Source organism: Lepidothrix coronata, unplaced genomic scaffold, assembly GCF_001604755.1.
Source record: "Lepidothrix coronata isolate B3197 unplaced genomic scaffold, Lepidothrix_coronata-1.0 Scaffold15, whole genome shotgun sequence".
In the NCBI taxonomy this organism is placed as follows: Eukaryota; Metazoa; Chordata; class Aves; order Passeriformes; family Pipridae; genus Lepidothrix; species Lepidothrix coronata.
The window spans coordinates 1659164-1683044 of record NW_016690195.1 but is presented as its reverse complement, the minus strand read 5'-3'; the positions used below and the strand labels follow the sequence as shown (position 1 = coordinate 1683044).

The 23881-nt window shown below is 35.9% G+C and overlaps 1 protein-coding gene across 5 annotated transcripts in view; it reads right to left on the bottom strand.

The window, feature by feature from the left end:
• Positions 1 to 23881, bottom strand: part of VPS13B (vacuolar protein sorting 13 homolog B) — a 429201-nt gene that overhangs the window by 55254 nt on the left and 350066 nt on the right. For all 5 annotated transcript variants that reach the window (XM_017806398.1, XM_017806401.1, XM_017806402.1 and 2 more), the window contains one exon: positions 7541 to 7737. In XM_017806398.1, coding sequence (XP_017661887.1) covers positions 7541 to 7737 — 197 coding nt within the window. The remainder of the gene's footprint in view (positions 1 to 7540; positions 7738 to 23881) is intronic.

The window sequence follows — 23881 nt, the reverse complement described above, 5'->3', positions numbered from 1 at the left end:
TAGAGAAAATAAAACCCTTATACACCAGGTATCTTTAATTGCTGAAATAGCTAAACAGCTGCTTTATCATTACTTAAGCTATATGAATGAGCTATGAGTTAATCTGGTCAAGAGAATGATTTTTTATAAATTTATAAAATTACTTCTATACTTCTATGTCCCTGTAAGCTTTATTTCCTTTGTTCTTCTCACTCTACAATCATAATTTAAAAACAATCTCCAAGTGTTATAAGCTCAGCCTGGAGCCCTTTACTAGCATCTATTACAACATATTAACTACACATTTATAATGCCATGCCACTGATTTTTTTTCATAGCTGTGCTCCTGACACCATGAATTTCCAAGAATTATCTTTCAGCCTTTTGAGAGAAACTAACACTACATCAGAATTCTACAGGTTGCTAAGACACCACCGAAGTACAAATAAACTTTCTAATTTAAGCTAAATCTATCCTTAATGTTCCTTATTCTCACTGCTTTCGAAGTTTGGCACTAAAGAGTTGTAGTTTAAAAGTTTAGACTTGATTCAAGAGAATTATGTCCATGTCCTCAGTCAAATACTGTCTTTACTTTTCAAATAAAATTAAATGAAGGATAAACTAAGGTCAACTTAATGTTTCTGTCAGAAAGTCATCAGCTTTCATAAAGCACCACAAATACATTTTCATTGACATTTTCAAGAGATTTTAAATTCAAACAGAAGTTTAAATTTGACAATTGGCTTTTAAAACAAAACGTCTTACGCTTTCAGGACCAAAATTTTCATCATGCAATGTGTTTTACCTCAAAATTATGCACAAATATAGTAGGTACTAAAAATGTTCAGCCATGAGTGCATGGAGTTCCACGGATAGGTAAATTTATCAGTATTTTTTTGTGGTACAGTAACTATCTAGCACAGTATTTATTTATAGAGCTTAAATCCAACTTTAGGTTTGTGGACATAAAATACTTATGCAGCAGTAAAACCCAACTAAAATTAGCCAATTATCAAAGAATCATGACAGGATATTAAGAATGGACTAGGTTGGTAAAGGATGAAACATAATTACTTAATTGGAATTTTAGCTGCTTTCCTGTGCTTCTTTACTTCTTCAAATTGTCAATTTACACTCAAAAAATGGTGTTATAGGCCTTTTGAGATAGGCATCTTTGGAAATAAAATTATTCTTTGTGTTCACATGACAAAATATTTATGGAACTGGACTACAGTCAGAGAAGTGGGATGCTTTTCTTTGTTTTGCCACGGATATTTCTTAGATTGTTAGAACAGAGCATGGAAGCAAATCTGAAAGGACCAAAATTCATATGCTGATTTAGACAACTAAGTACTTTGGATCTATGAAACTGGTTAATTCTCTCAGAATAAAGATTAATATTTAAAGATTTTTTGCTCATTGCATTTTGATTAGAAACAGAAGTTCAGGAAAATATAAAATGAAAACGGAAAAATGGTAGATGGGTGCAGACAAATGCTAACCAAACTGTGAGGAACTTTAAAAAAAAGTAATTGCACTTTGATATTCTGAATTAAGACTTAATTTGCATGAACAGCTGTAATGGCTGTAAAAAGGAAGGACACTTATTTCTGAAATTTGAGGTTTATTCTGAAAATATATATATCTTTTCCTCAGAAACTTATTCCTTCAGTCACCTATCAGTGACTCAGCATTTTTATTTCTTTTAATATGCTTCGGAGATGCATATTTTCATAGAATAAAAAAAACCAAACAAACCCCTCCAATTTTGCATTTAGTCAAATTTTATGTACCTGTTTTTTATTTATTGAGCATTTTACTGTGGTGGGACCTTTGTAATTTCTCAGTCATAACCACAATGATCACAGAGCAACATGACATGCTTGATTCAGAGGGAAATGTGGCAGGAACTTCACACTAGGGAGATAATGTAAAGTATTTAGCCATATTTTGCACTAGTTTTGCTGCCCCGCAAGCAGCAGACCAAGTGGAGGTAATATTCTGGAATTTAAAGTGTTGGGAACAAAAAGATTCAAAGCTGCTTTTTGTTTCCTCATGGAGAGTCATCTCAGAAACCAAAAAGGCTCACCACTGAAACAATTCCTACAAAATTCAGAGTCCAGCCACATGCTTAAAAACCTAACCAGAGAGAAACAGCAATGAGAGTGGGACAATGTTGCTCCATGGGACAGAACTGGCCTTGCACCCTGTCTCCTGCTAGGGAGGGACAAGCGCCAGCAGTGACAGATTGAGAGGAGCAGGACAATGCTTGCTAAACCACTGTTTAGAAGGAAAAGGCACTCTAAAGAGAGAAAATAACTTTCTAGAAAGCATCTGAAAAAAAACACGATGAGGACTCATTCATCACTCTTTCCCCATCTGCTCAGATTTCGTTGAAGTGTAATTGTTTTATCTGTGAGGAGGTCAATTTGATTTTTACTCAACCAGAATCCATATTCAGAATTAGAGCCCCCATATCATTATGAAAATAAAAATATAGTAACAGTATAAATCAGTTACAGTACATGCACTAAAAGCAGCAACCAAACTACTATTGTATTTTCTTAAAAAAACTCAACTGTAATAAAAAATCGTAATATCAAATGAACAGGTTTTAAAGAGGGATTGTAGCCACTACCATGACTCTCTGATTTTAAATTAAATCCCATTTAAATGTTTTGCCTAAGTAGACTTCTGTCAGACTTGTAGCACTGCCACTTTGACCTTGCACAGAGCACAGAAATCAGACACAGTCCTTCATCTCATGCTGTGCACAAACACAAGAGAAAGCAGAGTTAGCTGAAAACACAGGGAAATTTCTATTAAGTCTTGGTAAACAACAGTAGGAGCATTAATATCAGAAGTAGGTGTGATTATGAAATCAAAATTTGTGCATCAAGTGAATACATTATAAAAACACCCTCACATTTCTCAGCTGCCTTGGAGCTGTGTGGATCGTCCATGATTTTTCACCTGCAGAGAAAAGGAACAACCAGCTTCTACTGCTTTGTGTTTGGCACAACATACTGAGGGATGGGTGTAGCAAAACCAGAAGAAATTTTAAATAAAACTGACCTGACCAGAATTTTATTTTTTTTTCAAAATCCTGGGAAATATCAGAATTTTTAAAATGGAAAGTACCCATGTTTGAACTAATTATATAAGTTATGATATTCACATCATGCAAAGCAGTTCAAATTCAATATATGGCAACTGGGAGCAATGACTTAGCAGTGACCTGCATTATTCTTGTTATTTTAAGAGTGGAATATTTAAACCGAAACTGCCATTTGTGATGAAACTACAACATGGGAAAATATCCACTGGGAAGAAGAAAGAGACCACTTAACTCATTTAATTTATGACTCAAATGCTGGTCTGAACCCAAATTTTTAGAGGTCAAAATCCAGTACATGATTTACTTTGAATAAAAGCTAAAACAATTAGCAAGAAATATGATCATGATTCTTCACTTGAATTTTTAAAAAGTAGCAATTTAAGCTTATTTAAAAGTTTTGGTACTTGTTTCATGGTTTGTATCTTAAGGCATTTTCAATTACTATTAGTATGTCAGTAATTATAGAAATACTGTTTAAATTAGACAGCAGATGCACAAATATATAAAATATCTTCTAACATAACCCATTTAAACAAAAAATTATAAACTCCTCCCAACCAAACCAGGGAGGGGCTTTAATATCTCACCAACCAAACAAAGCTTTAAAAGTAATTTCGAATATGATTTGTTAGTCCTGTAACATGAAAAACCTCTAAAAATAATTTATTCTGTGACGATTTCTGTGATCATTTTTCCGTGATAAAACCTCCTACTTTAAGGTCTTGCATAAACAGTCATTTATGCCATATATGATTTATTTCATAAACACTGTCTTATATCCCCAAAGAGACGCTAAATTATTTCACTTAGGACTTCAGATTTGTTCATTCATTGATTAAACATTCATAAATGTTCATGCAAACCTTATGCATACATGAAATAATGAACAGGCTACAAAATTCTTAAAAACAAACAACATACACATATATACTATGTTCTTCACCAGATAGCTCCTTGATTTTTATACTTCCAATTCGTTCCTGATCGATCTCAGAAAGAGCTTGCATACCACAAGATTTGAATCATGACATCTTTGCACATTCCCATATTCATTACTAGTTGATATACTTCAGCCTGCCAGCTCCTGGCTCAACATATCAGCTGAATCCACATCTTCTCACAAACCCTGTCGTTTTCTTGTTATATGAACCACATAAGTTTCATACGTTATAACTGATGTTAGGAATCAATAATAAAGTACTTAAAACACAAGGGATCAGCTCTCTGTTATTAATAATTAGCATATCATAGAGGTTACCACCAAAAAAAACCCTTGCAGAATTTTAAGGAAATGCTATTATTATTACGCAGCAGCTGCATGCATATGGCAACTGTTAGAGTCTGATCCAAAATACAACATCAAACTAAGAAAATAAACTTCAACAAGACTAAGTATTTTTATGCTTTTACACAATTAATAGTGAATTAAATTTTCTAATCAATCATACAGTTGCTGCATGTAATTAATGTCAAATTATCAGGAGCCTCCAGGAAAACTGAGATTCAACTTTTATACAGCTTTTGTTCCTTGCTCTCGCAGATCCCTCAGCGTTAGAATTTGGTCGTCTAACACTCAGCACTAGCTTTAAGCAAAGTGCCTTGTGGTTCTTCTCACAAGTCTGTAAGATCTCATGTTAAACATTTGTTTTAGGAACAAGCCTAACACTGAAATTTACCGTGGGCATTACGTGGGCAGTGTCTCTCTCAAAACCAAAAAAGTTTGTGATTTTTTTGGTCAAGTTAGAATCTAGAACACATTTTAGAGTGCTTGGTGACAAGAAACTACCCATACTGGCAGCAGTATGTTTGTTTGATAAAGCCAGAGTTTCAGCAAAGTTACTGCCAACATGGACTTCCTACATGCTACTAGGGGTCTAGAAAGGCTGGCCTTCTCTGCAGGTCAACAGTATCTGTCACCACCTCCTAATCAAGGCTTCCCTTTAACAGAATATGATCCTTTAGGGCTTAACCATTACCTTAAATTTGTTCCGTAGTGGTAACTATATGTATTTCAGTGCTTGTGCACTGTCTCAAGACCTCCAGGTCAGTGACATGTGACTGCCATGTTTTCTCTGTCTCCCAGAAAAAGCCAGTGCGCTTCAAAAACCCTAGGTCAAAGCCTTATCTCTGAGGCACAGCTCCTCTTATTCTGATCCACTCAGGAGCACTCCTGACTGGTCAGGATTAATTCTTCCTCACCGGTCCTTCCTGCAGTTGTCCTCAAGAAAGTTTGCAGTGCAGCCTTGTTTCAAGTTAGTGTAGAGAGATCAGCTTGAATTTCTATCATAGAACCATAGAACAGGTTGGGTTGGAAGGGACCTTAAAGACCACAGTTACGACTGCCCTCCCATGGGCAGGATACCTTAACTAGACCAGGTTGCTTGAAGGCCCATCCAGCCTGGACTTGAACACATCCAGGGATGGGACATACATAACTTCTCTGGGCAACCTTCTTCCAGTGCCTCACTACTCTCTGAGTAAAGAATTTCTTCCTAATATCTAATCTATCTAACCTGCCATCTTTAAGTTCAAATCTATTGCCCCTTCTCCTATCACTACATGTCTCTGTAAGAAGTCCCTTTCCAGCTTTGTATAGGTTCTGGAAGGCTGGTCTAAGATCTCCCCAGAGCCTTCTCTTCCTCAGGCTGAACAACCCCAGGTCCCAGCCTGTCTTTATAGAGGAGGTGCTCCAGCCCTCTGATCATCTTCATGGCCAGCCCACCAGGAGGTCCACATCCTTCTTACATTTGGGGCCCCAAGAGCTAGAGCAGTACTCCACCATGCCTCCAAACTGAAAACACTGCTGAGGCAGGGAATAGAACTTTTTCTCTTATCTAATTGAAATCAGAGTTTTTCCTTGTGTATCCTATAGGTTTCTGGTTTCTGGAGTTTACCCTGACCTACACAAATCTTTAAATTTCCAGTCTACTGTTAGTTCATGTAGGTGTAAACTACACTTAAAACTATTATAAATTCCCCAGGCCACCAAAGGTATCAAGACTACTGATTCTGCAGTCCCTGTACAGGTAGGCAGCAGTTCAAGGCACGTTCCCTTGACTTCCCTCTTTCTCTTCTGTTTATTTACCTTCAAATGCTTCAGTAGTGCAGTGCATATTTTTTGCTACCTTATTCCCTCTCCTGCTACCTCTCTGCAGTGAACTGCAAATGCTTCAGTTTAATTTCTGTTCTTTCTGAACAGTTACAGCTCATTAGCTTATCAGAGCTCCCCGAATGAAACATTGCATACAGTGATAAACCCTATTCGAGCAGAAAACAATAAACACGATTACAGTGCTAAATGCCTTAATGAAAAAAAACTACTAAATTTCACTACATCATTTCCAGTTCCCACCGAGTTCACATTTCTGTGGTGTTAAGCTGACCAGGAAGGCAATTCTGTCAGGGTCCCACATTCAGAGGAATTAACCTTGTCTAAAACACTTAACTTCTCAATGATGAAAATGCATTCTTTCACAATTAACATCAAGAAATCATTTCCAACCTGATACTATTAATGGAAACCAGATGTTAAATTTTATTCATTAATTTTGTAAGCCATGTTCTTATTCCCTGATTTCTCTGAATTCTGTAGCTTCGTACAACACATATGTGGATGCTACATACTCATTCAAGCATGTGTTCATACACAAGCAGCAAGAATCAGCAAATACCAATAATCCAACAGAGTAATTTTGGCTTTTCTGCTCTAAATATAAAATATTAAGAAGGTCTTTGAAAGCAATTCCACTTCTATTTCTGGACAGAATTTGTACTCATTTTTTCTTACTCTACATATTAACCAAAAGTGGAATGAATGCAAATAGAGTGAATATCTGTCACTGCACACTGATTCCAGCTGTAAACACAATGCAAAATGAATCTCCAGTGTTTGAAAACACCGATTAATTTTTTTTTACTGTTAGCATAGTAAGCAAACTGTGTGAATAATAATAATGTAATGCTCTTGAAACACTAAAGTTTTATTCAATATATTTAAAATAGACATTTGGATTATTTTAGTCATTGACTTGCACTGAGGAGAGAATAAGGCGATGTATGAGCATTGCATGGAAGAAGAATGTTTACTACTACATTATAGAACAGATTGTGCCTCAGCCTTCTTTTGTTAATTAGCTAATTTTACTGCCTTGTGCAGTTAAGAGGTTTCAGGATATGACCTGTTTGTCTTCACTTTTCAGCAATCCTTGTATTCAGAAAATGGATGGTTATGATGATGCCAGGCTGCCTATGAACCTAAAGGAAGCTCTTTTTTGTGAACACTCCATGCCCTTGTGTGAAGGTGAACGACAGTCTGAAGCTCACGGAAGACTAACTACCCTTATCACATATGAAAGCAGTATCTTATTTCCTAAAGTCACCTGAAAGGGATCTCTTAGGAGGGTAGCATTAGATGCCTCTTTTTCCCTCCTCCTTTAAAATTACCTTTGGTCATCGGCCACATTCTGGTTGTTATTCAGGACAATCCTCCAAAGGTCGGAGGCAATGAGCTCTTTCTGATCGTTCACAAGGTTGATACTGGGCAGCTGCAGTTCACAGACTTTGCTTTCTGATAGACTGAATTCCCGGAATGCAACAAAAGATTTCTGAAGCTCATCCCAGTACTCCAAACTGCAAGGAATCTGTGATAAAAGGGAGAAGGCATAATTAATTTATACTCAGGGGCAAATATAATAGTTTTCCTGTAAACACTAAAAGAGTAAAACTAACTAAACTAAACAAAAGTAAATTGCCATATAGAAAATCAGAACTGTAACCATTACTGAGATCCTGTGCTGTCTGGACTTGAATTAAAATGCTTTTAGAACATCATGGGAGACTAACTTTTCTAATTAATTTCCAACTAATTCCAACTTCCTCTGTACAAAAATAGCTACTTGTTCCACAGTACCCATGAATAACAAAGACAATTCAACTAATTATTATTTGTATTATGCAGCCAAAAAATGCATCAGATGTCTTCACATCACGGTGTCAAAGACATTCAAGTCATCATTAATTTTTTCTGGAACTCGTTGTTTTAGTTTTATTATATAACAAAACATAAATTTATTAAAATAATCAATGACGTAGAGAAAAAAATGTGATAGACAACACAATACCCTGTTGTGGGTCAACACATTACTGAAAATCTTGGGTGAAATAATGAAGTACTTGTAATCACATGATCTTTTTTTCAAGGAATATTTGTTATTTAGACTAACAAATGCAAATCAAACCCAGTAAATACATAGTGGCTTCTGTTTAGTCACATTCCTAATTTTAAGTCTGTAAATAATCTACTTGGATTATTTCTGGATGCACCAATGAACTGGAGAAAATGTCATTAGAGAGATTTTTAAAGACAAAAGAAAACCAGCTTTAATAAAAGTATAGGCTTTAAAGGGTTGTGTCCTAGTCCTCTTTTTTTTTTTTTTTGGTAATAGCATGAAAATGAATGAGACTATGAATTTAAAACAAATTCAAACTCAGTCAGCTATGAAGATTTTTGAATTAAGATACTGAAATCCACAGTTATGACAGTTGCACAGACTCAAGAATTACTAAAAGTCAAGTTGACATAAAACAATTAGTAAGAAAAAATTTACACATATGTACTATTATCTTTTTCATCCCTGTGTGTCTGTGTATAGACATGCATACATAAATAACCAGGAAAAAAAGTAAGAATGTGGTAGAGATGCAAGCAAATCTAGAAAAATCTCTGTAAGTAATCTTCCTTGTTATTCATTAAAGATTATAATGCATATGGAGGTGACAGCAGGTTGATTAATTAACAGGAATGAAGGTTAAGAAGAAAAATTCAGGGAGCTCAATGGTTCAAGCTGGGGAGGGCAAAGGAACATAAATAATCACCAAAGAATTCTGGAGGAATTAACATGTGGAACCACAGAGCCTGAAAGGTGGATTTTTACTATATCTGTCAAGTCACAATGATTGAAAAAATCCACCACAGTCACTAAAATTTGTTCAGGGAAAAGGTAGGGAAAAAAAATTATCTAATAACTGCCAACAAAACTCTGACACCAGTAATGTATATATCACAGAGCACCACAGCAATATCAATCAGGAGAGCTGCTTTAATTTTAAAGACTAAAGTCTGAGAGAAAGGGATTGATTTAACATCAAAAACCACGTCATATGCATAAAGACAACATATTTGTTTATAAGCTGCATATTGAATTGGAAATGGTGAAGATACGTAAATGTCAGCCAGAAAATTATGAGGCGGTATGAAGATGCTTGGAAAAAGCGAATGCCATCCTGACAGACACCAGGTGAGATATTTCCAAAAGCAAAGGACAATTATTAATTGACTTGCATAATACACCAGTAGGGACTCATCTGGAATATGGCATACATTTCCATTTTTTCACCTTTAAACTGTATTAATTCCTACTGTGGAGAGTTGATGATTAAATTAAATAAAACAATAGGAACATAATTGCCCCACCCATACACCTCACAAAAGAAACAGTTAATAGAGGAAAGGTCTTTAGAAACTATGGGTCAAAACTGAGGTTGCTCTATGAATAAAATGTAAGGCTAGAAACCATACAGAAAAAGATGGGAAGGTTCAAGGACAGACTTGGTGCTCATGACAGCTGCTTTTAAAAGCTTGGTTTGTTAACAAGATGGAGAAATAACAAGCATTGCCCAATGGGAGAAGACTGGGCTTGATCTTTGCTGCTTCTGTGTTGCTAACTGTACAACACTGCTGTGCACAACAGCAGCAATAAGAAACATCACATTATTGCATTTGTGGCCATATTTCAAAGTCACACTAAATTGATTCTTTTTGCTCTCCAGAACCTTCCAAAGTTGAATTATTTGAAAGTTTTAAGGATGTGGACAAACACTCAAGATTGCTACACTACTACATCCATGGTCCTACCCTTCAGTTATGGATACCTCCAAGAAACTCCCCTATGTTAATGATGAACACATAAAGAGCAACTTCCGTCATCTGCTATCTTTCGTACAACATTGTGGAGCCATTCACAATCCCATATTTCTTTTTTTAAACCTCCACAGTCTCTACTGGCAATAAAAAATTTGATTTTTTAAAAAACATTACAATACTTGGCATATTTTCTATATCATAAAGTCTTGGAATGATATAACTACAAAAGGATCTGTATAATTTCTGACAAAAGGCTGTGGTCTTTCATGGCAGCATAGATAATTCTACATACTGCAGCATTTATTTCTGCATACTTTTAAATCTTAGTCCTTAAAATACTTTGAGATTCTTTCAGGAACCTGATTCAATCTTTTCTTTTCAATCTCTTTTTATCTTTTCTTATCCATGTTGTTGAGTAACATGTGTGCAACAAAAGTCTCACAAAGCTATCATGTTATTTGGGATATTTATTTCTCTAACATTACCTCTCAAAATAAAACTCTCTCTAAATATGCAAGTCTCCCTTATGAAAACCTCACAAAATTGGATTAGAATGGCAAGTAATGGGCATTTTAAGAGAGGCTAAGCAAGACGATGAATTCTATTCCCACTAAGATTAATGTGCTGGAAGAACAAGTTAAAGAGCACACTAATGGAATTTCTTAAGTGGCACTACAATACGAAAGCCATAAAACTACCAGTAAGGCAAGAGGAAAGTAATATAGAGAGATTGAAAATAAAGATTTAAAAAAAGGCAGAGCAAAACTTGAAAAAATCCAAACCCAATTTCAAATACACTGTTAGAAAAGAAAGTAAAAGTAGGTACGTCAATATTTCCACCCACTCAGTAGGTGGTGAATATATTGAAATTTATCGTGAGGAAAAGATTGCAAAGTAAAACGATCAAAGCAATTATTATGCCATAAAAAAGTAATAACTCTTCTTCAGGCTCTGGTATAAACTTAATGCAGTGGAAATTCCATCTGAACATGAGGAAGAACTTTACTGTGCAGGTGATGGTGCACTGAACAGGTTGCCCAGAGAGGTTGTGGAGTCTCCCTCATCAGAGATATTCAAGAACCATCTGGATGCGATCCTGTGCAATGTGCTCTAGGATGGCCCTGCTTGAGCAGGGAGGTTGGACCAGAAGATCCACTGTGGTCCCTTCCAGCGTGACACATTCTGTATGCTACATGCCAAACACTTTAAAGTGGATTATGAAAAATTTGGAAAGGCAAAGGAATGATTGCTGAACTCAGCAGTATGAGTAGCCAAAACAAGAAAAAATTGCCTAACGATTAAAGCAGACTTTTAAGCAAGTTGAAAAGATTATTCCTCTTTATTTTTGTTTAGAAATTTTTTCTAAATACCTTGTAATATGTCAAGAAAGCGCAAGAGACAGTATGCTTCAAGGTGTCATCTGCATATTAGAAGTAAAAGGCCAATGACACACTTTATGTGACTGCCTGTATAAAATACAGCTCAAGCTTTGGGACTACACAAACTGTAAGCTTTCTAGTTGAAGCTTGCAAAAGACTTAGTTGACTTAGAATCTTTGATTCCTACATATCTAGCTTTATTTGTTCTAGGGGATTTATTACTAATGCCTGATCTGGATAAGTTTAAGGAAAGATGGTAGCTCTGGGCAATATTAGCTGCCAAAAATAATAGTTGTGAAACTCTGGAAATGAGCTATAATGCCAGAACTGAGTCATAAGCAGTGGGAATAAGTGAATTAGCTGCAACAAAAAATCCCCCACATGTTGAATTAAATACAGTACTTTTACCTTAAAATATTTGAATAAAACCTAAGCTATAATTCAGGTAATTGTTACCTCTCAGAAAATGTGACCGTTAAGGCTACCTCTGTAAAAACAAACACTAACAAAGCATATTTAAATTTTTTGCTAAACAACAAGCATGCATCTCCAACAGACACTTCCCTGCAACTTTTTTCTTCTTCCTGAGCTCTCAAAGATAGTTTTAAATGCAATATTTTATTCACCCGTCACTTATGTGTGCATAAAATTATTATTTAATTTTAAACTCAGATTGAACCAGAAATCTCCAAGCTCTGTTTTGCAAGAAAACCACATACTATGGTGCAAACACTTACTTAGAAGGATGATTATAGCAATAGAGAGCAAAACAGCTGTCAAATACTTTTTTTTCAGCAGCATTAACAACAGAGATTAGAAGCAGAAATGAAAAGCTGCATGAAAACAGCCTAAACACTAAGTAGAGAAATTAAAGGTTCATTCTTTTTCTTTTTACTGCTGCGGACTATAGACATTTAGGGTCTGAAAATAGCATGGCACTGTTTGGAAGAAGAAGGAAAATGGTGTATTGGCAAATTCTGACTGGAAGAAAATCAGCTGTCTCCAAGTGACAATTCCAGTCCTGCTCCCTTCAATTACAGGACACAAACAACTAATGAAAATAGGTGCCTTGGAGCAGAAATCTTTGGAGTGGATTCCTGTTTTCTCTGAATCTCTCATTTCACTCTATATTATGCTAACACATACAAGAAACACATACAAGCTAAAACCTCTATCACACACATTTCACAAACACCCCTCTGAAAAAACAAGAAACTTGAAAAACCTCTTAAAAACCTGCATCCCTCAAGTCATTTCCTTCACATTTGTTAACCTATCAGCAAGACAGTATTAATGTTAGTAACCAATATGAAGTATTCCCACAAAGGCACTACAATGTGACAGCTTGCGGTTTTCGTTATCCATCATATCTGTGTCACACATTATCTGTATAAGAATAATTTAATTCCTATTTGGAAACCAGGGGTTAAGAAATGCTACAGAATCTGTTCATGCTATGCTACATATTAATATTTTCATCCCTGTGTTGAAGAGATGGATACTTATTCCCACTTGCAGTTGTCTAACAATAAGACACAATAGGAGAGAAATGACTGTTGACCTGTACATGCTTTTTAAAGGATTTCATGACTACAACATGCTTCTAGATTTTCCTGTGAGCTGATGTTAATCTCCCAGCTTCAGGCTACTTGGTTAATTTGGACTTGAAAAGCTCTGGGTGCACACCACTTTATCTGTGTACAGGTATGTTTCTCTAGCTGAGCTCTCTAGCTGAGCAGAGAAACAACATGAGTGCACTTCCACAACCTGTCATGTTACCATAAAGGATCATACCTATGTTGTCAGAATGCTAACAGGTCTCAGACACAGACACGATTTCCAAGTAGGACAGAAGTGATCAAAGTATCTCCATTTCTTAGCTAATCCCATCTTTTTCAGACATCTTTTTTGTCTCTAGGAAAAAGCCACAGCCACCAGTCTACTTTTTTGAGGTTGCTGAATGAAGGCTGTATAGAAGTATTATTGCTTTACTGCTTAACAATAAAAAATGAACTTTTAATTGTACACATGCAGATTTCTTAGACTTCAAAATATATATTGTCCAGCTGAGAAAGAAAGATGATATCAGCTGGGTTACAGGATGTAGCTAATGTTGCTTTCTATGATGCTTCCTTTTGATCCATGTATTTTCTAGAAAAAAAGCTTTTACAGAAGAAATATTCATTTCTTGAATCTCAGTCCCTCAGATCGTGGGCGCTTCCTCTCGGAAATTAATCTATTCTTGTTCCAGAAACAGCCAAGAAACAACAAGAAAATGCACACAGAAGACAGGAAGCGCGTGTGTGTTTCATCTTCTCCAAGGAAGGCCACCTCAGTGAATGAGGCAGAATACAACATAAACTAGCACTTTGACTCAGACACCAACCCATGCTGAGATTTTAACTTCAGCTTCCTGAGTATGAATAAACTGATTGCTATTCTCTTATTAGGATATTTTACTGTTTTAGGGCCAATCGCCTTAAAAACACAATTCTCTCATTAAGTGAACAGAAGTTGCAGTAGCAGGAAATAAAAAGCTTTATCCAGATTTTTACTAGGGAAAAATTCTTGGCAATAACTACCAGCAACATTAGTACTAAATTTGATTTTGAAGTATTATTTATAGCAAAAGAACCCTGTATAAAAATACACCATGTAGAAAATATGTTCAAAAGAAAAATAATATTAAACAGAACAAAACCTTTGTAATATGCCTATTCACATGACATACACAAGTCAATCTGACTGTTGGAACACCATTTTGGACAACTGTAAGATACTTCATCATCTACATTCCTGTTTATCTTGTGTGATTGATTTTGCTAGAAACCACTGGATAACATTTTTTAACCTTCCTTAGGGCTAAGATGGTATCATATCAGTGTGGAAAACACTCACTAGGCACAGCTACAGAGCACCAATTTTCTCATTTTGCGGAGGAAAAAAACCCCACAAAACCCCAAACATATAAAAAAAAAAGTGGTGGTTTACAGTGAGGTAAAAGTATAGCCTAGTATTAGTAGTGTTAGGATTAGCAGTACTACTAGGATTAAAAACATTCTAGTTGTACAAAGTATTTGCTGTCCCCCCCAGCTCAACCTCCTTTGTATATTCACTATGGTTTTCTGTATTTGGATGCCAGTTGAAATGTTACATACTTGCATATTTCAGGAAGTAAAAGTTATTTCACTATTGTGCACTCTCAATTTTCAAGGCTCAGGAATAATCAGAAACCCCAACTGGAGATGTTTTCCAAAATTATGCCATATAATTTCTTCAAAGAATTGCTTTTGCTTCTCTTTGAATTTGGTTTAACAAATTTGGTCCTAAAGCTAGGACGTTTAAATTACATCTACTCACTTGAAAATTGAATATGCAATATCTGCTTAATTTAATTTTTTCCCCTATCTACACTGAGGTCTTTGGCTGAATAGCAAAAATAACTACTATTTTGGTTTCTGAGTAATAATATATACTTCGGCTCTTTCGACTCCATTTCACATATATATTTATGGTCCTATTAGCATATTTATTTAATTTGATTTAATTTTACATCTGTCCCACAGTTTCTAAAATAAGTATCAAATAAAGTTATAATAAAGAGGTGGAAGAAAACTCTTGTCTTCTGAGATAAATTGTTCTTTAAAAATACATAACTGCCTTTTAGCTGACTTTGGAAAAAAGCTTCTATACATCTTCAACTAATAGAAGCTATAAAAAACCTTTTGTAATATTGGAACCAGTTGAGAAACCACAAGTATTCAAATGCAGGAAATCATGATTTTATAACATTTTAATGTGATCTACTCTTGGGAAACAAAGTTAACCAAGCCCTATTTCTGTACAGGAAATATTCCACTGTACAGTTGTAATACATTGTGGTGAGGGGTACAGCTGCAATTTTTTCACCTGTAATGCCCCACTGGTATTGTGGCTTACTGAATTGCATCAAGATTGCCTTCCTGTCCGGAAAGCCCTCTAAGTACAAACAAGACTCTAAGCCCAGGTTTTATTTTCCCTTGGTATCAGAATATGGTAATTTAAGAGCCCTGAGAAATGCTTTTTAACCTTTTAGAAGAAATATGTAGCATTCTTTTATTAGGAACTATGTTCTTTGCCTTTTTAAAACAACATGTGACTAACTTATCAATTTATCAGGCTAGCAGGTTCAGAGCAAATGCAGGTGTGTGGAGTAAAGTAATCTGTCACAGATACTGGCTTTCTTCATCATGGAAAAATTACTCTAAAGACACTAATGGCTTTTGTTAAAGCACAGAATAGTGCTATGCTATAACTGAGATTTCTGCAGGACTCTAAACAGAAAAATTATGTACTGCTAAATTCAAACTTTTCTACTAATTGTCATTCATCTTGAGACTGAGTTTATGTGATGATCACTTGCTTTTTGAATAGCAAAACCAACAATTTACTTAATTTACTTAAATTAATTAGGTCTTAATTTATTGTTGCGAGTATTGAGAAACAAATGTATACAGATAGGAGATCGTACATTAGGGACTTACCTACTTCTTGCAAAACCCCTTATTCTCTCTTTCTGATACAGGAACTATCTTGTGCATTTAATTTAAGGTTTTTAATTTTCTAGGCTTTAGTATTTATTAATAATATACACATTATGCCGTTGAAATGTAGTCCCCTCTGGGATTGAGAGTAGCAGCCTATTAATACATAAAGTAGTTTGTAATTTTCAGTATATGGGCTATTTTGACCACATATTCTCACCACAGTAAAGCCTGACTCCTACAAGAAGTACAAGATCAGCGTTCAGCCGGAAGGACTTGGGTTTGCAAAATTTCATAAATCAGTTACAAAATCTGAAAAGTACAGAACACGAGGAGAGTGTAAATCTGTCATTAAGATAATCTGATGGTTTCGTCAGTCCTCTGGCACCCGGTAGAATTTTCACTGGCTCAGTAACCCCAAAGGGTAAATTTCAGTGTGATGCACAGGCAAATTACGCACAACTTCCATTAACATTCCCAACAAGTTACGCTTAACTCCCTGCAGACTGCACAGAAACTCTAGGCCAAACGATACAGTCTCATCTCAATGCAGTGAACACTAAGATCACACGGCAAAATAATTAAGATTATACACACACAAAACAGTAACAAAATAGTAAAGTCTGACATAATCCTACTCTCAGGCAAGGAAGTTCACAAATAATGTTTAAAGTTGGAATTCCTAGAGAGAATGGGCTCTGTTTCAACATCTGCTTAAGACTCACAGTGTAACTCTCCAACTTCTTTAGCTCCTACTTCCTTCCTTGCAAGAAAATGAAGATGATACTTACAATTAACAGTCAGAGTCTTAACTTTGGAAAACATGTGCAAAACTCTTCTCAGCATCAGAAAACTTGCTTGCACCTGGATCATCTGAAGTGTAAGTGGCTCAAGCAAACCTACAGCCCTCTCACACAGACCAGCTGTTTATGTGACGAACTGCATTCATTTTTGTCCTCATGCATGAATGGAAACACTGCTTCTACTGCTGGGAAAGCAGTTTCCTACATTAGAATAAATGGCAGTTGTTACAGTTATAGTTTATGATCAGATATGCTCAATAATTGGACTCTATTGTTTCTTTTCAAGCTTGTTGCCACTCTTCACACAGTAGAAAGATCATAAAAACACTGTACAGAGTCTGTGTATAGTAGTAGTATGACTATTACAGTCATACTGAATAACATCAAAAGGTAGAATTAACAAGAAATGTAAGTTTTTTTAAAAGTAGAATCCCAGACAAAGCACCAAATTTGCATTCTGCGCAATTCACAACAGCTAGACAAATTATTTCCCCAACCATCTAAAAAGTCTCATTATCTGAAGACAGTACTGAAGTGTGTGGCAGAAGATTCAATAATTTGCAGACAGGTTTATCAAGCAGCATGGTTGAACTTTAGAGCTTATTATCTAGTAACACCATGACCTTAAATCACTAATCTGTCACACATAAATCATCTGGATTTCCAAAATAGTTGTTGCTTTGGGAATATAAGAAATAAATCAAGCATGGATAGAAGTTGTGGTTTCCCAGAAAGCACTTTTCCCAGACTCTTAAATGCCCAGCTGAACACTGTAGTCCCAACAGGGAGTGAAAAGTAAAAAGGAAGCAGAGTCAGCCAAAAATGAGGTATTCTCCATTAAAAGGAAAAATGAATGTCTTTGACATTGATCATAATTCTTTTCCTGTTGACTGTCATGTCAAATCCTTCCTGGAATAATGACTTACAGTAGGTCTAATGTCAGTCACTCTTAAGCTCATGCTTCCTTAAGCCACTGTTTAAACACCCACAAGGTGTTAGAAAATGACTGTTTATTGGCTGACAGCGTTGAAAGAATCAGATTCCAGACTACAGTTTGCAAATGCTTTATTTAAACAGAATAAGCATGTAAAGCAATGCAACAGACAATTTTTTGAAACCCTGTCTTTTGAAAATGGAAATATTTTATGTTCTTCTAAAAGAGATTTCACCACCTTAGGAAATGCTCTGTGTAAATTTTACAACAGTAGTTTTATTTACCTAGCCTTTCCTTACTAAATCCCAGTTAAGCCCTTGCAACCTCGGAATTATACTTTCTGCCCTAAAATTTTCTCCAGTAGACCTTGATATTTGGTTAATTTAATCACCACTTTTCTAAACCGTGCTCTGTTTCTTAGGACACTACATAAAGAAGAAAGGCCAAAAAAGGAGGTCTTAGCATACATTCATCTTTTCATCAGCTGTTATAATGCTGACTACACTTGCATGCCATAGGAATCCTGTCAGGTACACAAGGGAAACATCCTCAAATACAAAAACCTGTCAGAGTTACAGTTCAGCAGATATTTTAACTTCATATGGAGAAACAAGCAAATGCCATAGATTATCTTCCTTTTGTTTTGTAAGCTTTAACAGCTTGCATTCCTCACTGGATGACAATCCAGGAGAAAGAATTTTAAGTCTGTGTTGGTGATGCAGCTTAAATAAATCAGGGAACTCAGATTTTGGAGCATTATACATCATATGATTACTTTGATTAGACAAATCTGGTTTTCTCCTGCATTTAAATCCATGACCACTTATGTGAATGGTCTTGTGACAATGCATAGCTTTTTGTTTGAAATAGAGGGCAATGCCAGCAATATCCCGTATTGGAAAGATAACTCTACAATGCAACAGTATACACTGAGAATCTCTGTAAAAAGTTCACTAGTTAAAATAGACCTCCAGCTGTACAGGAAATCATTTGCATATTCTGTTCACCTGCTTGCACAGAAAAGCAGAATATTTCCTTGATGGCACATGCACTGTTTTCCTATCTTGGTGAGCCCCTCCTAATTTTTGTTCTCTCCCCTGCCAACCCAAACCTGTCAACCTTGTTCTTGGTAAAGATAAATGATATAAAAATATGACCCAGATTAAATCAGAAAAGTAAAACAAAAACAGACTAATCACAGGCAAAGATAAATACATATCTGAGATTCTCAAGACTGTAAGAAGACATAGGAAGACTCTGGAAAACTAGATGCATAGTGCAAGTATAGTTCTAAGTGCCACAACACTTTCTTTGAGGTTAAATATCTAAATGTAGCTAACTCCGTATTGTATCTGCACAATGTGAAAGTCTGAATCACTAACTGAATTTTTTCCCCTGCAACTCCCTCCTTTGAATTTTAAAAATATCACAGTAATGAGGAACACTTGTCCTTTCTCAAATGCTGAACCTGACAGATCCAAGGAACTGTACAAGCACGGTTGAATTTAGCATCACGTGACAGCTCTGAAATACCATCCTTTGTCATGATGTGGAATATATTCTTCTTCAATTATTCTTTATGTTCTGGGACAGTGGCATTATCTGCATAATCATAAACCATTGTCTAGACTTCAAAACTGCTCATACTCCTTTCTTCCTAATGCCATATTTCCAAGGCAACCAGAACAATCAGGATGGAGGAAATTGCTACAAACTCTCAGCTGTCCTAGTAGCCAGTTCAAGCCAATGTCCAATTTGGGAGATGAAGAGAGAGACTATGAAGCCCTTACTCTGCAGTTTAGACTGCCTAGCACATTCTTGTTCCTGAGATGCTCATGTATCTCCTACAGCTCTGACATCTTTGCAAGAGACATTTCTATATACATTAAAACCTCAATTCTGCTTGAAGGCTATCACCGTGCTTCCACATCTCCGTAGAAGACATTTTATGGTCAGATTTCATAAGAACAAGAATGATCACTGCTCCCCAACTCCAACTTTAACTGCTACATACCAAGACCATCATAGAGCAAATAGAAGACCTGTTGCCCTGTAATGATGAGCTGGTTGCCTTTTAGCATACAGTTTACTGTTAAACTGGGAAACTGAGGCATGACTTAAGTCTTTGCAATGACAATTTTTATTATAGAAATTATCTACACAAGAGAGTGTCCTAAATGTAGCATTAACTAAACTTTGGGAACAAAAACAGTAGGCTTTGTCTCTCTGGTTTTGTGGACATATTTTCTTTAAGTACTTAATAACATAAGCTTTCGAAGTTGCCCATCCACATATCTTTAACCACAACACTTCCTCTTACCAGCAATCTACGTGAAGGATTTAAGTTTCATTCGTTATAACAAAGAACATCTCTGAGAGCATCCCTTTTTGATTTATGAATCTTCAGTATTTTTAAAGTAAAGGCATTGCTACCTCATCTTGCTTTTTAGCTTTTGAATTAATTTTGTGAAATTTTTCCAAATTTGGACTTTCCTCTGCTCCTCAGGTGGCAATGTAATTCTAATGTCAACACCATTCTACTCTTTGCCCTTGCTGCTTTGGGCAGTAATAGACTATCCTGATTTACATGACATTGGATGGACTCGGCGCTGGAATTAACTTCACTCTTACGAAATACGCGCTGTGTTAAGTGAAGTTATCAGTGGAATATGCTTTTTCTTCTCCAAATATTTTAAAAATAATCTTAGCAACATTCAAGATCAAAATGGTATGCCTCTACCAACATTTGAGTAGCTGCCTGAAGGTCTTTTCTGTAGATCTCCTTCATACAAGGGGTACATTAGTGGTGGCTAAAAGCAGTATTTATCACATTACTTGGATAAGACACAGCCTATTTACTTTTTCTTCTTACAAGAACGTGAAACTATGCTCTTGTGTGTATATTCCTTCACCCCACATTGACCTTTACTGAGATATTTTGGCTAGACCTTTCTAAACATCAATCAAAAACTTTTCACAGCTTGAAAAACAGGCAACCATCACTGGAAATGATGCAGAAGCTGACAGAGCAGTCAAGAGAACAGTTTTGATCAAGGAATTAGAAAGATTTTCAGTGTAAAAGACTCAGGAATACTCTACATCCACAGCATATTTCTTTCTTGACACAGAACCCAGTATTAACTCTTTTTTCCAGTTAGGTTTCACCCAAACCACTTGTAAGCACATTCATAAATTGGTTTTTGCTTCACTTAATTGATCTTGTGTTTCAAAAATAAAACCTATGTTCTCGCTTCATTAGTAAGAGCTTGCAAGTACTACCACAGAAACTTTGAAACAATCTTGAGAAGTTATATTCAGAAAAGGTCTTGGCAGTGATGTAGACATAAGAGGATCAAAATAAGAAAAGGTCTCCAGATAAAAAAGGGCCAGAAAAAGATGTCAGAGAGTGGCTTTAGTACCTGAGGATAAGAAACACCTTATGTCACTGAACGGGAACTCCTTAAAAGTTAAGAAGAGATATCAGAGAAGTCTAAAGGTGTTTCACCAAATACTAGTTATCTGAAAGAATGGTAAATCACAGAGCCAAGAACATTTGTAGCATGTGAAAATGGGACAATGGGGGATTAAAAATTAAAAAGGAGGTGTTTGCAATGTCTGTTAGACAGGAAGAACAAGTTCAAATACTCTCAACCTTCCCCAAAAAATACAATTCTGATGCAATTTCTTGCAAGTGCATCTAGGATTCTCACTTCCTTCAAACAATTAGATCAAACTTCTATTTAACATTGCTAAAGAAAATGCAACATGCTATGCCATGGCAGAAACATCAGTTCTTCCTGTTCCCTCCACGAATAAAACAACAATGTTTGGACTGTAAAAAGCAAAGTATTAGAAACTTGACCAGCGAAACTTCTTAGCTTTGCAAAAAAACAAGTAAAAGCATAAGAAAATAAGCTTTTGGGACAATCTAGACACAACAGCAAGGTAAGGTTTTACAGAAAAAAACATAGTTCATTTCAACTCTTACAATCTGAAGCTGTTCTCTATCTTTTGGCCATAGCAGATGACACGCACCTTCAATATTTAGAAAAATTCTCTTTATGGTGAAGCTTTTCCAAGTTCCAGGAATTTGAAGAATAGCTATAAAACCAGAGACTTCTAAAACCTACCCATGATTAAAACGATATGCTAGAAGTTTAACAAAGATAGAAAGCTAGAAGAAATGTCACAACAACTTAGAAAGAAAGAAAGAACATGCAACTGGCAGACTTTTAAATCATGACAAACTACAGAAGTGCACCTTTGACCGGATTCATGTGAAGTAGAGGTTTAAGGGAGACTGGTAACACAGTGGGTGACATTATGGGTCCTCCTTGCATTTGAACATATACACAATCCTGGGAAAGTTTTTAAAATGTATTTTAATATATTTTTATCATTATTATCTTCAAATTCAGATCCCTTGATAAAATCTTTGGCTTGCAGATGTTTCTCTAATGTTTCATTTCAAGTATTGAAGACAATAAATGTTGTTTTGTCTTTTTTATTTTATATTTAAAGAATTTTCCATATCCACTAAATACACAGTATGTTAATAAACAAACATGTATCTATATAGGAGAAAAAGTGGAGCTGATGAAAGGCCTCATGATTGATTTAAATTAGAACCTGAAGTTTAGAATAAGTATTTGGCAAATGCAGTTTACCTAAAAAAAATTGAAAATCAACTCTGTATGACTTTTTCCACCCACATATCTCTGTTAGATTAATGAAAATATGCACACTGTCCATGTTCATAATGGCTGTTTATCCACACTGTGTAGAACTGCTCTGTGTAGGGATATGGCCATTTCTGGAAAATATGAAAAATCACCCTCTCAACCCAGGGAACAGTTACTGCCCTAATTAATGACCCACAACCAAAATGTGGATCCTCTTGGCATTTCTGCACTCTATGTGCCCAAGATCAAAGATTTGAATACATGTCCTCTAATTTGGCTGACAGCTTTTATCTCTTGTAGTAGAAATCTGAAGAATTACAGTAACACCAGTGGAAGCTGGCAGAACCTGACTGCTGGGGGCTGACCGCTTCCTGGTTTCTATCTTACTCTCTGAGGCAATCGCAGCGGACAGGAAAAAGGATTGCAACTTCCTTTCTTTCTCTAGACCACAGTATGGAAGCACAAAGCAGCAGAATGTGTGTGCTACTAGCAGCCCAGCTTTGTATGCCCACTTGAAGAAGAACTGCTATTCCCCCTGGACAGGGTCACATTATTACACAAGCACATACATTATGGCTTATGATGTCTGTTATCTATAATGGCAGCGTAATGTAATTACATCAAAAACTTGGTGTGCTGTGCTCCAAAAATACCATCCTGAAAGAGGGCAAAATGCTGGCTTTCATAGCAACCTAATAGGGTCATCAAGACAGCCTAGAATAACACAATTTTGATCTTTGATTCAAACCTCATGCCAAGTGCAGCTGATTTTTTTCCATTTAATTTCAATTTTCATATAACTGAAAGGAGTTGACATTTGGCTGTCTAGAGGGCAAAGAAATTGGCAGGACACTTACATGATCTCACTAACAGTATGTGCATGGTAATAACATTATACCATTTATCTGAGGAAGATTATCCTACTTCCTCATAACTCAAAGCATATTGGTGCATAATTCAATTTTAAAAGCAATTTTTAACATTATAGGAATAATGAAATACAATTCAACATTTTTTAATAAATAGGAAGAATGAGGAGATATTTATTTCCCTTGACTCACAACACTGTTCTAATTAAAAACCAGATTGAAATTTAAAAAAATAATGACATGTCCAATTTGTAATACAAAAGGGAAACTGAGATTAACAGAATTAAAACTGAGCTAAAATCAAAATAGGTATGCAAGGAATAAGCGAATTTCTAAAGAATTATACTAGACAGGAGAAAATGTGACTACCTGACTGCGCACATTAGAAAGCAAAAATTCCAGAGTTAGGGATCAGTGTAATTGTGAGGTATGGTCTACTTGTGGGGCACAGAGTCCTACAGCTGCACCACTCAGCCCTCCTTCAAAGAGCAGTTCCATGATCTCACACAGCCAAACTGGACTGCCTACTTCAACCCTCTTCAAGCAAAACAAGAGGAAACAGACCCTTTCTTTCTACCTTGTGGACCTTACTAGAAGCAGCACAGCCATCTGCCAACACAGACAGAGGAGAGAACGGCGGGAGTGGAGATTTTAGTTCGACAATTCCACTGA